The sequence below is a fragment of the Symphalangus syndactylus genome, chromosome 3 (assembly GCF_028878055.3).
Source record: "Symphalangus syndactylus isolate Jambi chromosome 3, NHGRI_mSymSyn1-v2.1_pri, whole genome shotgun sequence".
NCBI lineage: Eukaryota > Metazoa > Chordata > Mammalia > Primates > Hylobatidae > Symphalangus > Symphalangus syndactylus.
In genome coordinates this window covers 7,648,448-7,663,066 of record NC_072425.2, presented here as the reverse complement: position 1 = coordinate 7,663,066, position 14,619 = coordinate 7,648,448, and the positions used below count along the sequence as shown (strand labels likewise).

The window sequence follows — 14,619 nt, the reverse complement described above, 5'->3', positions numbered from 1 at the left end:
ACTCCAGGCACCAGTTCAAAGGGCCTTTGTCCCCCTCGAGGATGGCGCCATCGGGGGGGAACGCGTCTGGCCTGGAAACAGCACCTCTGGACAGAGACCCAGGTTTTAGCAGCAGAAGAGCCCAGAACTGGACCCTAGGGCCCTTGCTCAGTTTTGCGGCATCTCCCTCTCCTAGTGCCAGCCTCTGGGACAGGACCTGGGCAGCCTGCACATGCGTGACCACACGTGGGGGGACGTGGGGGCGACCTGCCTTTCCAAGGCACAGCTGTGAGGCTGAGCCCTGTGGCCACCCTGCCCGAGTGTGAAACAGGGGACAAGGGCCCAGTCCTCTGGCCACCAGGGCATAGCCTTGGGCAGAGCCTTGCTGCCAGAGATGAGGCGTGTTGGCCTAGAGGTCATTCGCCAGCCTCAGCAATTCCAACCGAACCCACACAACGTCCCAGCCTCGCCCGAGACCTCCTGGCCCGGCACGTGGAGGTGGGCACAGGCTGAGCAGTGGGTGACCCCAGGGCTCCTTCTAGAGGCCAGAGGTGCAGGGATGGAGCTGGAGGTCTGGCGGGTAGCACCAAGCCCTAGGACGTGGCTGCCTGAGCCGTGGCCCGGGTGTGACGTGGGCCTTCATGTGCCACTTCCTGAGCACCCTGGGAGGGGGGCGGCCCGGGATGCTCTCAGGAGGCCATGTTCCCAGTGCAGATGTGCAGGCCTGGGTGGCCCCTCACCTGCTGCTGAGGAGCAGGCCCTGCCAGGCTGAGAGAGTGGCCCAGGCTAGAGGGGGATCCTGGGGGGCCCCACAAAGCCACCAGGACAGAAAAGGATGATCTGACTTGCTTTAATCTGCACACTGTGGGGGTGGGGGTGGGTGTGCTCCTAAGCAGTGCATTCTGGGACACAGGTAGGCGGGGGCTGGCACGGGAGGACGAGAGCACCTGCAGGGCAGCTCCTGGCGGGCAGGCGGGTGGGTGTGTCAGCTGCAGTTCTTGGGCAGGCGGTAGACACCGGCCGAGTAGACGAGCTGCTGGTCCCGCACCTTCTTCTGCAGGTAGCCCTGCAGCTCCTGCAGGTCAATCTCGGCCAGTGCAGGCCCGGTCACCACAAACATGCGGAGCATGTTGTAGATACGATCCAGCGAGAGGCTCTCCAGGTTGGTCAGCATGGCCTGGATGTACGTCCAGAAGAGCTGCGGACACAGGCCAGCCCGTCAGGCACCTACAAGCCTTCCCCCCGCCCCCCGGCCCCCCGAGGGGCCTGCACACGCACCAGCAGCTCCTCCTCCTTCTGGTCGGCCTGGGAGGCCATGCCGGAGTCGCTCTCATCGTCACTGTCAATGAGCACCATGTTGTCCCGGTCCTGAGGCCGCTCCTCCTCAATGACAGAGAAGGTGCCGGGGGGCTCCTCGCGCAGCACACCCTGTTGCAACCACACGGACATCCGCCGCCGCAGCAGCGCCACGGGCATCTTCACCGCCTTGCTCAATTCCTCCAGGGTCCAGCTGGCTGCGTGCAGAGTGATCGGGATGCTGGGCAGCCTGGGCACAGGCTGCACCTCCCCTGCCTCCTGTCAGCCCAGAGGTCGGGGGGCTCCCAGACCACATTGCCTTGCCCGTGGGAAAGGGAAGGGTGCTGCCTGCTGGCGCAGCTGCCCCAAACCACACCCTCACTGAGGAACAGCCCCTCACCCACAGTTGGGCCGTCTGGCTGGGGCAGACCAGCTAGGGGCTGATGGGCTCACCTTGGTCCTGAAAATACAGCAAGATCACCGCCTGTACCGGGGTGACCGCCACAGAGAGCGTGCGGTCAGCCAGCTCCACATCCATGGTCACCAGACCCAGGGTGTGCTTCCAACTGAGGGTCCGCATGGCCTAAGGAGGGCTAGGGTCAGCATGGGCAGCTCAGCTGCAGGGGGCTGAGGCCCATGGGCTCTGCCATCTGGTACCCAGTGAGAAAGGGGCTCCCAGAGCCACCTGCCCCACCCCGCCCTGGCAGGCAGGTGAGCAGCGAGAACACAGGACTGGGTGGAGTCCCCACCTGCTCAGCCACCATGAAACAGCAATGGGGCCAGCATCATAAGGTGTGTCCCGAAACGGCTACATTGGCCTCCTGACCCCCAGTGCTTGGAAATGTGGCCATATTTGTAAACAGGGTGGATGCAGATGTAACTGAGGTCACAATGGAATGGGCTGTACCCTAATACAATTGACTGGGGTCCTTCTAAGAGAAGGAAAGATGGGAAGACAACAGGCAGGCAGGCAGGGGCCACACGAACAGAAGCCGCCTGGAGCAACATGGCCACAAGCCAAGAACACCAAGGCCTGTGGCAAACACCAGAAGCTGGGGGCAATGGAGGTCTCTAAGAGGTTTCAGAGGGAACGGGGCTGCCAATACCTTCATCTTAGACTTCCAGCCTCCAGAACTAAGACAATCTATTTCTGTTTTTTTAAGCCACCCAGTTTGTGGCACTTTGTTACAGCAGCCACAAGAAATGAACAGATTTTGATACCAGGAAGGGTGCTGCCAAAACCTAACACCAAGAATTGTGGCAGCAGCTTTGGAAGTGGGTGATGGGGAGAAGCTGGAAGAACTGTTGGTAGAAAGACATGAAGACAAGCCTGGAAACAGCCGGGAGAGGAGAGCTCCTGCCGTCTTGGAGAATACACATAGCATCACAGACTGGATGTCAGCAGCAATGCCGACCCAACAGGTGCTTCCAGTGAGGTCTCAGGTGGAAATGACCGTGCTACTGGGAACCGGAGGAGGCAGCAGAGAGCTTGGCTGGCTGCCGCTCTGCCGTTGGGTGCGAAGTGGGGCCTGCAGCTGATGAGCCTGGACATCAAGCTGAGATTTCCAAGCAGTGTGGAAGGTGCCACCTGGCTGCTCCTTGCTACTTACAGCAGAATGCAAGAGGGAGACCATCAGTGAGGCAGGGACCATTAAGCAAAAAGGCACCAGCCCTTGGGGATCAGAAAATGCTCTATCCAGGCAGCTCTGAGACGTAGCCAAGGGTGTGGCTGGACCAGGGTTTGCTAGACGTGAGGTGTGACCTGTGTATCCAACTAACCATCTCAGCAGCAGACAGGGACAGGTGGGGCCTCCGGGAAAGGGCTGCGGACCCGCCTGTCTGAAGGCTTCAGCACTGGTGAGCTGCATGATAAGCCAACAAGGTGTGAGAACTTTATACCAGCAGAAGTGCTGCCAGGCTGGACTGAAAGGAAGGCAGGCTCCAAGGGCAGAGCCGCCGAGGCCGAGGCTGGCGGGGTGGGGCTGCCCCTGCAGGCCGAAGACAGAGCAGGGAGCCAAAGAGGATTCACAGGCCTGGAAGTCAAGTGGAATTTCGGCTGGTGGGTTTGGACTCACTTGGGACCTGCCAACCTTTTTCCTCCCAGTTTTCCCTTTTGGGGTGGGAATGCCTATGCTTGTCTTATGTTTGAACTTTTTTTCTTTTTTTTTTTTTTTTTGAGGCGGAGTCTTGCTCTGTCGCCCAGGCTGGAGTGCAGTGGCGCAATCTCGGCTCACTGCAAGCTCTGCCTCCCGGGTTCAAGCTATTCTCCTGCCTCAGTCTCCCAAGTAGCTGGGACCAGAGGCACGCGCTGCCATGCCTGGCTAATTTTTTTTTGTATTTTTAGTAGAGACAGGGTTTCACCAAGTTGGCCAGGATGGTCTTGATCTCCTGACCTCGTGATCCGCCTGCCTCAGCCTCCCAAAGTGCTGGGATTACAGGCGTGAGCCACCACACCCGGCCACGGTTGAACTTTTGAAACAGATCATCTGTTGGCTGATTTCATGGCATCACAGCTGGAGGAATGGAGCACACTCCAGCCTCCCCTGTACCTCGTTTAGATGTATTTACGGTCTGAGATGTGTGTGGACCTTTGTGTGGATGACATTTAGATGACATTTTGGACTTGGAGCTGATGCTGAAATGCTGAAGACTTTTGGGGACATTGGGGCTGTCACTTGCATGTGGGAAGGGCCTGCCACGGGGCAGATTGTCATGCACTGAATTGTGCCCCTCAAAAAAAGACCCATGAACCCCTAACTCCCGGTGCCTCTGATGGGATCTTATTTGGAAATACAGTCATTAAAGATATAATTAAGATGATGTCACCCTGGAACAAAGTGAGTGTCCTTCTAAGAGGGAGACAGGAACAGAGACACGGGGGAACATCACAGGCGACGCGGCAGAGACCAGAGCGAGGCACCCACAGGCCCAGGAGCTCCTGGAGCCCCCAGAAGCTGGAAAAGGGGAGGAAGCAACCTCCCCTAGAGCCTTCGGAGGGCCCTGCTGACACTGACTTTAGACTTCAGACCTCTATAAGATGATACGTTTCTTTTAAGCCCCCTGGTTTGTGGTACTTTGTTCCGGTGGCACCGGGGCACTGACACACCTGCTCTGTGGGCCAAGGGTTCCTGAGTCCTTCCAGGATCCGGCAGCTTTTAACGGAAACAAACCCCTCTTTATGGACAGAAAATGGAGGTGGAGTCAGTGGCTTGCCTAGGTCCTAGCTCTGGCTCCAAGGCCGTGACCTCCACAAACACCACTGGTCAGCCTGCAGCAGGGCGGATGCAAGGACTCAGGAGCAGCCGGCTCAGGGGTGACGCTGTGGGCTGCCTGGCCAGCCACGTGCCCAGCAAGGTCGCTCGGCCAGGAGCTCTGCTGGTGGGACCTCTCAGCACAGCCCCGGGGCCTTCCTGAGCCACTCCTATGTCCCGCTGAAGTTAAGACAAAGGGCACTGGAGTGTGGCTGTCCCAGCACATCAGGCCTGAGCAACAGGCAGTGGCTGAGCCATGCCTGGGACCCAAGGCGGGACCCTGGAGGGAGGCTACTGGGGCCTTGTCTGTAAGCGACGCTGGAGAGCCTGAGGCAGCCAGAGGGGCAGGGGGAAAGGGACCGAGCACGGGGCCCAGGCACCCAGATGATTTGTACCAGAATGCAGTGGGGCACGGTGCCTGCAGGCTCCAGAGACACCAGGCTGTAGCACAGGCCAGAGCTCGAGGTGCGGGGATGGCCTGGGCGCTCCTTTCCACCGGGAGCGGGCATGAGCCACATGAACCCTCCACAAGCTGCAAGGGACACCTGGACTCTTCCAGAGCCAAGCTGAGGCCTGGAGGGAGGCAGCAGGCGTTCACCACCGTGGTCAGCAGCCCGGCCCTACCACAGCCCCTTGGCCTCCCGCCCTGGGGGCCTCTGCCTGGCCCTCCCCTTGTCTGTCGCTGGAAGGAAGCTTCCCCCTTGGTTTCTAAAGTGGGCACATCGCCCTGCCATCCCCTGGGAGTAAGTTCCCTTGGTCTGTCAACACAGCAAGGCCCTCTTACTTGCAAAAGAAAACACATCTAGGTCCAGCCTCCTTCACAGTAGACCTGGAGAAGCTGTGGACCCTCCCTTGAACTCAGCCCTACCCGCCGGCCTCCTGGCGGCTCTGTCCTGAGGCTGCTCCTTCTGCCCAGGCTGAGGCTGAACCATCCCCCTTCTGGGGTACCTGGGGTTGGGGTCTGCAGACTGGATGCCGGCTGTGCCCCAGGACCCTCTCCTCACATGTCTCCCGCTGGGGTGCCCGGCTCCCCCAAGTCCTGAGCACTCGCTGGGCACACCAGAGGCCTCACAGGCCCCACACATCAGACTGAAAGCCCTGTCTGTGACCTGCCTGTGACGACCATCGTAACCCCTTCCTCCCCGAGCCGACACATCTCACCTGACTATGAGCTCAGGGAAAGAACCTCCAAGCCTAGTTCCATCCCTCAGGCTCTGGACGCCTGTCCTGGGACTGCCGGGATCAGCGGTGCTGCCAGGGGAAGTGAGCCAAACGTGGCCAATACCATCCTCTGGGCACACTGTCCCCATCTGCCAGTGACCTCCAGGCCAAGGCTCGCTCCTCCACTCCCCACATCTGCTTCCCTCCGACTCCCACCACAGACCCATAGCCCCGGTCCTCAAGCACCACTGGAGCCTGCAAAGGCAGTTCTGGAGGAAACAGACGTGGAGAAGGGGCAGGGCTGCGGTCCCGGGGGTCAGGTGCGCTTGGGAGCACTGCCTTGGGCAGAGGGCAACCCTGGCTCCCTAGCTGCCTCCCTGCAGTGACGCAAGGCACCCCAAGCCCTGGTTTTGAGAGGCAGAGGGTGGATAGCGAAAGAGGAGAAAACGCCCAGAGGGCAGGGCCTGCTGTGGCCACAGGGGTCCCCATGAAGCAGCTCAGGAGACCTGGGCCCAGCACAGCCCACCCAAGCGCCTGTGGGCCGCGGGGACGCTTGGTCACAGGGGGCACAGGGGGCACGGGCTCGCTGGGAGGAAGCCCGCGGGGATGCTTGCTCACAGGGGACACGGGGTTGCTGGGAGGAAGGCAGAGAGAGCGTGGGCCAGGCCCACTCCCTCTCCTGCAGGGGTGGCTGCGAGACGGGACCAACCCAGAGACACTCAGGTGACAACGGGGCAGCCACAGGCACCAGGCTGCTGGGAGCCCCACAGTGCAGGGTAGGGATGCCGAGAGCCCATGGGGTGGCCTGGCATGGAGGTACCTTGAGCTGCTCGTACTTCTTGCAGTAAGCCTCCAGGGCTGCCCTGATATCCTCGGGGACCTCCAGCTTCTCGTCCTTGAAGGGCGGCCAGAACTCACTGGACAGGATGACAGCATAGACCCCGAACGGTGGCTGCTCCTCTGCTGGCCGCTTCTCATCCTCCTCCCGGATGTTGGCGTTGATGCGGCGGGAATCTGCCATGTCCTGAGGAGAAGCCGGTGTCACGGGGGACCTGCGGGGTGGCCGGGCAGCGGGCGGGGCTGGGACCCACCTTCAGCATGACTTCACAGAAGTGCATTGGGGCCTCGCCAAAGCGCAGCTTCAGCAGCTCCACATTGCGGATCTCCCTGGAAAGACGAGCATCTGGGCAGGGGGTCGCGATGAGCCCCAGCCCCAAGGAGCACCTGTGGCAGGGCACGGGGGTGCCCCCCAGGCAGAGCAGGGGGCCTGTATGGGCACCCCGATGGCTAGCACACCCCCAGCCAGGAGTGGGGGCGGAAGCACAGCTCCAGCCAGACCCCAGGCATGGCGTCAGGGCCCTGTCCCGACAGAGGCTCGGCAAAGTCCCCAGCACCTCTGGAGACGGCCAGCACATCACAGGCCTCACCGCTCGGGGCTGAAGCTGAACTGGTGCAGCAGGCGGTCGGCCAGCAGCGAGCGGTACTCATTGATGAAGAGGTCCTTGCTGCCGTAGATGCTGACCAGCAGGCTGATGATGTCCGATGAACGCCGCTTGGAGCTCGACTTCCCTGGCATCGTGGGGGCAGGGGTGTCACCTGACAGGCACCTGGGCAAGGACAGGGCCGCCCCGCTCCCAGCCAGATGGCACAGCCCAGCACGGCTCTCCCTGAAGGCCCGTGAGGCTGGGAGCAGCCCTGAGCTTCCTGGGAGACCTGGAGTCAGGTCCTGGGGCAACAGCTTCAATCCCCAGCCCCTCTCACCCCACAGGGACCTCCCAGGACTCCCATGCAGGCTTAGGGGACAAGCCAAAGGTCCTGGGGTTTTCCTCTGAGAGAGACTAAAGATGTGTTGAAAACTTATCATCTGTGCCAGGGCAGGGGCCAGGCCTGGGCCCCACAGCCCTCAGAGCCCTTGCAGACGAGGGCCAGGCACAGATGGGATCTGAGCAGGAGCTGGCACCCTAACGGGACTTTGAGGCCCAAATCAGTACAGAGCTCAGGGGTCACCCACGTCTTCACTCCTCTGCCAGGTGCAGTGGCGGGGCAGGGACACCCCACAGCTCACAAGCGGTGGGAGGCAGGGCATCCCCCATGGCCAGAGTGACCAGCCACAGAGGAACACAGCCCATCACGGGCCTGCCCAGGCTGGCAGGCGGCGGAGCACTGCCCTGACCTTTGACACCCTCAAGCCTCTGAGACACTGGCCACACCTGACACGGCCAAGCTCTGTGACAAGGGATGAGTCCAGAGCAGACGGCCTGGCTGAAGCCCCCCACTCCATTGGTGAAATGGACCATGCGGGGCAAGCTAACCCGGATCAGCATCCACAGGGTCTGGGACCCAGTCCTCCGGCTCGCCCGAGTCATCCTCGCTGTCCTGGCCTGTCTCCAGGCTCGCCGGGTCGGTCTTGGACAGCTCAACAGCCAGGTCCCCTGTCCCGTCCGAGTCCCCCGTCAGCCCAGCCACAATCTGCCGCACCGTGTCCTCCCGTGTCCTGCCGACGTGAGTGCTGCTGTGGCCCACAGTGTGGACACCCCGCGTGCACCTTCCACCACTCATTCCAGTCCCCGCCCCATCTAGGCCAGCACCACCGACCCTGCCTCTACACTCAGTGGTGACGGGCTATGTACTAAACACAGGCCTGTCAGACTCCTTAAAAACAAACAAACCCGCCGGGCGCGGTGGCTCACGCCTGTAATCCCAGCACTTTGGGAGGCCGAGGCGGGCGGATCACGAGGTCAGGAGATCGAGACCATCCTGGCTAACACGGTGAAACCCCGTCTCTACTAAAATTACAAAAAATTAGCCGGGCGAGGTGGCAGGCGCCTGTAGTCCCAGCTACTTGGGAGGCTGAGGCAGGAGAACGGCGTGAACCCCGGGGGGCGGAGCCTGCAGTGAGCCGAGATCGCGCCACTGCACTCCAGCCTGGGTGAAAGAGCGAGACTCCGTCTCAAAAAAAAAAAAAAAAAAAAAAAACAAACCCAACACTACATGGGAGCAGCAGGAGCTGCAAGTGCAAGGCCGGCCTGCGCACCTGCGATCCCAGTACTTAGGGACACTGAGCCAGGAAGACTTGAGCCAAGGTGTCCGAGACTGCAGGGAGATAGGATTCTGCCACTGCACTCTGACACAGCGAGAGCCTGTCTCAAAAAAAAAAAAAAAAAAAGGGCAGGGCTTAGTGGCTCACGCCTGTAATCCCACCACTTTGGGAGGCCGAGGCGGGAGGATCGCAAGGTCAGGAGATTGAGACCATCCTGGCTAATACGGTGAAACCCCGTCTCTATTAAAAACACAAAAAGTTAGCCAGGCGTGGTGGCGGGCGCCTGTAGTCCCAGCTACTTGGGAGGCGGAGGCAGGAGAATGGTGTGAACCTGGGTGGCGGAGCTTGCAGTGAGCCGAGATCGCGCCACTGCAGTCCAGCCTGGGCCGACAAGCGAGACTCCATCTCAAAAAAAAGAAAAAACAAAGAACTGGCTCCGAAGACAGGCCAGCTACAGCCACAGAGCACCAAACAAGTCCAGGTAGGAACCAGATTCCACCGGCTCCTGCTGCTCAGCTCCTGGGGCCACTGTGCCTGCCAGCCCCGAGCCAGGGCCTCTGCGACCCCTGAGGAATTCCCAGGCAGCCATGTCAGGGTCCTCATTCCAACACATTCTCCACCAAACAGCCCCAGGGAGTGTCTGTTCCTTGTCGTGGGAAAGGCCAGGACAGCAGAGCCCACTCTCCTTGCCTGGTTGGCCTTGGGGACTGGTCAGCACCAAGGCAAGGCCAAATGTAAGAGCTTCTCTCTGTGCTGGAGATGGGGAGGCTGAGCAAGGGCTGTGGTGGGCCTCTGGCAGCTGCACACAGAGGGCACGGTGACACCGTGTGACAAGGACAGGTGCCCGGCACGGGCAAGAGGAAAGGAAAGAGCCCCAGGCCTGATCCCATGCACTCAGCCCGGCCGGGGAGACCTTGTGTCCTGAGGCCCAACACACCCTCCGGCTGCCCCCAGGACCACGCGGAGCTCCACAGGATGCCTGGGGTCCCAGTGGCTCTTGGGCCGGCTGCGGCCCTCACCTCAGGTAGCGGCGGATGGGCTCACAGGCCACCTCCAGGATGACCATGGAAGGGTCCAGCACGCGCAGCGCCTTGATGGCAGAGATGTAGAGGGTGATAATGTCACATGTGTTGACACCTACAGCCAGGGCAGAAGCCAGTAGTTATGCAGTGCCCGGGACCACAGCCTCCCAGGGGCAACGCCCGAGTAGACAGCTGGCCATGCCGGTCGGGTGGTCTACAGGGCCCCACTGCAGCCTCATTCTCTTGTCCCCCCATCCCCACCTCTACCTGCTCACAGGCCCTGCCCTGCAGGGAGGTCTGTTCTGAGAACTAAGTCTCATCACCTCAGACCTACCGGTCAGTCCTGACTCCCTCCAAAGAAGAAACAAGCAAGCTGACGGGCACCTCAGATCCCCTAAGGACCTCGTCAATTGCTTCTCAACCCATTTCTTCTTTAGACCTACAAGTCCAGGGCTGGCAGACTGGGCCCCAGGCTCCCTGGACATGGGCCCCCCGGTGAGTGTCTAAGCCCAGAGTGCTGGGTAGCCGGGCAGCACACAGCACCTGGATGCAGGAGCCGAGTCTCCAGGGCAGCCTTGAGGGACACGAGCAGCTGCTGCCTCTGGTCCGTCCTCTCCAGGCAGTACTTGAGGTCCTCGATGGCTGGCCGGGAGTCTGGGAAGTCTACAAGAAGAGGAACATCCCTCAGGGACAGACACGGATGCATGCGCATGTGCTGGCTGGTGCAGAGTGTGTGCAGTGTGGGAGAGGACACACGTTTGCCAGCCCCAAGACGACGACGAGACCACCTGCTAGGCACCAGACATCCCCCGACACTCTGGCGTGCTGATGCATTTGACCAGAACGCCACAGGGTGGACAGAGCAACACCCAGGGGCCAGTCCCCAGCAGGAGCAAAGGCCAAGGGAGCACAGCAGTGGACACCCAGAAGCACCGTCCAACATCTGCCACACCTGCCCTGATCCAGGCACGGGGGACGCCGTGGTGGGGAGGGTCCCACCTGCCCCCCTGCAAGAGCGACAGTGAAGCACAGGGAGCCCAGACGCAGACACAGAGGAGACACAGCAAAGGCCCTGGGAAGACTCCCCAGACGGGAGAGTGGACCCCGAGGCCGGGGCGGGACGACCTCGGATGATGCTGAAGAGCTCCTCGATGCGCAGGCTGGCGTAGATGCGGTAGAAGAACCTTTGCACGTGGCAGCGCCAGCGGCGCAGGGTGTTACCGGCCTCAGGAGACGCAGGCCTGGTGGGGCCATCCTGCAGGAACACCTTGCCGAGCCAGCCGACCACCCGCTCGATCCACTGTCAGGAGAACACCAGTGTGAGCTGCAGGAAGGCATGGTGAGCCCCAGGCTGACTCAGAGGCTGGGAGGAGCCTCGCAGCCACCCACCCTATCAGCCAGGACCGAGGGGAGCCTGAAGGCCACCTGTGTCTGGAGGCTGGAGCACATCAAAACCTGCAGGGTGGGTGATGGCCCAAAAGGCGACGTCCTGGCCCCCCTGCGGTCTTCATGCCTCTCACATGCACCAGTGCCCACACTTATCACTGGCAACAGCAACCCTAGCGTGAGACGTGATGGACACACACGACCTGTGCGCCGTGCCTGGTGGGCACACTTGCCCCCACTTAAATGGATAAACACGCCCTTGAGACCAGACGGGGGGCCCAGGCGAGCACAAACCTCTAGGCGGCAATTCCGCCACGGGGCCCAGGCGTGCTCATGCCCCACAGACCTGCTACCCAGTGGCAAGACCGCATGGATGTACACCCTCTCCACCCACTACCCACTCTTGCCCACTGCTGTGGCGACACCCTCCCTCTTTGAAAGCCCAACACCACAGCCAATCTGCACCTCAGTAGAGGGACTCCGAAGCACCGAGGAAAGGACAGGTGACACGTGGGAACAGGGTGGGGGGACCCACATGGCTGGGCCCAGCTCCCCTATGGCTCTGGGAGCCCAGAGCAGAGCCCCAGACCCCACCCCAACAGCACAGGTGCCTGGAGGTCCCCTGTGAGGGTGTCTCGCTTCCCGCTGTGGTGCAGGCTGGCTGTAGGTCAGTCCAGGAGAGACCAGCCCAGCGAGTCCACACTCGAGTAGGGCAGCAAAGAAGAGAAGGGGGTCCATTCAGTGGCTCCTCTGGTGGGCCCAGCTTCGCCACACCTGCCTGAGGCAGCCCCCTCGGGATCCTGGCCCGGTACTGCCTGCAGCCATGGGATTCTGCGCAGATCCGAAGAGCGCACCTCAGATATGTCCTCACTGTCACCAGGGCCCAGAAGTACTGGTCTCTACCCCACATCAAGACAGCTCCAGCCACCATCCGGTCTGGGCCCACCTAGGCCTTCGTGCTCTGGATGCTTCTGAAGCCAGGTGTCAGGTTTGCCAGAAATCTACTCCCCTGTCCCCAGCAGGGCACAGCCCAAGGGAGGGGTCCTCACCTTGTGGAACTCACGCAGGAAGGAGCGCTCGTACTCGCCTCGACAACGGTCCTCCATCCTCTCCCGGGTCACCTGGTGCAGGGTGGTGGTCACGGCCTCGGCACTGACCCGCTCCAGCAGACTGAGCCTGTGTCTAGAGGAAAGCCCTGGCCATGGGGCACCCACAGCACACACCTGCCCCTCTAGCCCAGAACAGCCCCACGCCAGGACAGCCCTGCCTATAGAGTGCATGCAGCATGCACACACACACACACACACACCCAGCACACACCTCCCCACAATCCTCAGCTGTGGGGGGCAGTTGTACCAAAGGCTTCAAGAAGCCACTGGGAGAACAGGGCACTCCCAGGCTCTGCTGTCCCCACCCAGCTGGCCTCTGTCCAGGTAGGGACACTGGCCTTCCCCATGTGATCAGTGGCAGCAGGTGTGGCTGTCGGGGGCCCTAGCCTTATCTCCTACGATCAACTCTGAAACCACAACCAACTGCACTGCTACCCTGGCCGCAGAGGTACAGATGCCACTGTCTGTGCCTTTCAGTGCAGTCTCTGGTCTACAGTGATAAGAAGACTCAAGAGGAGAATGAGAAAGGTTGCCATGTAACTTTTGCAGGGATGAGCCAAACAGAAGCCCTTCTCCCTGACCCCTGCCAGCAACAGGACCACTCCTTTAGTCCGCCTTTAGTCCACCTAAAGCCTCTCAAATAGCTGCGTGGCTACACCTCTGTTCAATGTGACAAAGCCACCACAAATGGCCAAGGGTGTGACAATTGCTAGAGAACTACAACAAGACTTGTCTCTCACAACAAAACCCTCTCCTCTCCAAACTAACAAGAGACTGCTTGCCCTCACAGTGACCTGATCTCCCTGGAGAGAAGCAGCAGCAAGCTTCTGTTCATAATTACAGGGCAAGGAATGTCGACGAGGGTGAGAATCATTCCTCCCCAGGATCGACAAAAGGCACAGTGGAATTCTGCAGAGTCCAGGAAGTTTGGAGTTGCTAAGAAATTTGCTGCTGCAGACACAAGCCAAATAAGGCCTTACCAGGGTCAAGGCATGAATCTGTGGGACTGAAGATGAGTGATAGAAGACAGACACCTGTGTCCAGTACACACTGCACAGGAATCCTTGGGACTCTCTCTGTGTTATGTTCCTGGTTATCAGGTCGGCTCACCAACTTTCTGCAGAGGCCAGCTGGACCCAGGGGAGCAGCGGGGAACCAGAAGGAGCAAGGGCATGGCCATCGGGACAGACTACTCACAAGACCTGGCTGAGTTGATGGAACTGCTCCAGAGCCTGGCGACACCAGCACTGTTGCTTGTCACTGCTGCACCCTGCACACAGCGGACTCTGCAGGAGCCGGTAGTACCGGCGACGGGCATACCGGCTGTCCAGCTCCCCCTCCAGTTCCGGGTCTGTGCCCCCTTCCCCCTTCCTCTTACTCTGCATATAGACTCTCAAGAAGCACCCATACAGACGCTGGATCATCTCTTGGAAGGTTCTGGGGGTGCTAAAGAACAAGACTCCGCGCAACATAGTGTGGACTTTTTCTCGCAGCCCCTGAGCACCAGTGCCCATCAGCAAGCCCAGGCGAGTCCATTTCTCCAGCAGCTCTAGGCTACGCAGGTAGGGATCCAGGCGGCTCTCCAGCAGGCCAAAAGCGTCAAGGAGCAGCAGAAGGCACTGGGGCTCATCCGCAGAGTTCTCGCATTGGGAGATGGCATTCCAGAACTCAGGGGAGATATTAGCCTGCAGGTCATTCTGCAGCACCTCTACGAACCACTCCTCCAGGACCGAGTGTAGGCCGTGGCCCCTCAGAACCTCCACCGCCGCCCGGAGCTCCTCTTCCTTTGGCGGGACTGCACCGCTGGTCCGGGAAGACACCTGGAGTGCAGAAAACCGTGAGGCGAAGGGAACACAACATAGAGGTGGGGAGAGGAGGGGAAGGGAAGAAGCTGAGGGGGAGGCTGCAAAAACTCCGCTGCCCCCTGTCCGTGGTGCCCGGACGTTGGGCCGAAGCTAGGGAAGGGCTGCCAATGGAGCTGAACGAAACGAAACGAAACGGAAAGGTAGTGGAAAGTGGCAGGACAAGACAGAGGCGAATGACGGACAGAGCCGCATGAACCCGAGGGTGGCCGCCCCAAAGCGCGTAGGGTCCCGGAAACTCCGCGCGGGGCCGCCGCTGTCTTCCCAGGCCTCACCAGCCCCAGCGCAGCCGGCGGCACCAGGCCGGTGCTCACGGTGTTCCAGGCCACTAACAACTCCTGTCCGGGTCGGGAGTCGCTGTCCCCCTCCGCCACCACAACTGCCGCCGCCATCTGCATCTGCACCCACCGACTCCGAGATCCGCTCAGCGCGGCGCGCGGCGATGACGCACGTCTGCACGCGTAGCCATGACGCGCACAAGGCGCTCAGCGATGACGCGCTAGTTCGGCGCGC

General features: G+C 60.9%; 1 protein-coding gene across 6 annotated transcripts; it reads right to left on the bottom strand.

Annotated features, from left to right (window-relative positions):
* Window positions 1–813: 813 nt before the first annotated feature.
* Window positions 814–14,615, bottom strand: ANAPC2 (anaphase promoting complex subunit 2). Of its 6 annotated transcripts, none has more exons than XM_055270252.2 (13): window positions 14,382–14,615; window positions 13,442–14,064; window positions 12,185–12,317; window positions 10,875–11,049; window positions 10,293–10,412; window positions 9,747–9,864; window positions 8,000–8,181; window positions 7,115–7,256; window positions 6,779–6,854; window positions 6,508–6,711; window positions 1,729–1,858; window positions 1,258–1,493; window positions 814–1,177 (listed from the first exon to the last, which is right to left on the bottom strand). In XM_055270252.2, exons 1-13 carry the CDS (start codon window positions 14,502–14,504, stop codon window positions 965–967), a joined length of 2,475 nt encoding a protein of 824 aa, XP_055126227.1. In that variant the 5' UTR covers window positions 14,505–14,615; the 3' UTR covers window positions 814–964. The 6 variants fall into 6 exon arrangements, 5 of the variants coding, with proteins under 5 accessions (XP_055126227.1, XP_063492742.1, XP_055126228.1 ...); XM_063636672.1 differs by having other exon boundaries at window positions 10,293–10,403; XM_055270253.2 differs by having other exon boundaries at window positions 12,185–12,311.
* Between the last annotated feature and the right edge of the window lie 4 nt (window positions 14,616–14,619).

Coding starts and splice junctions, on each gene's coding strand:
- ANAPC2 (XM_055270252.2), bottom strand. CDS start 14,504: ATGCAGATGGCGGCGGCAGTTGTGGTGGCGGAGGGGGACAGCGACTCC. Junction 11,050..12,184: donor TCCTGCGTGAGTTCCACAAG/GTGAGGACCCCT, acceptor TTCTCCTGACAG/TGGATCGAGCGGGTGGTCGG. Junction 9,865..10,292: donor GACTCGGCTCCTGCATCCAG/GTGCTGTGTGCT, acceptor CCCTGGCTGTAG/GTGTCAACACATGTGACATT.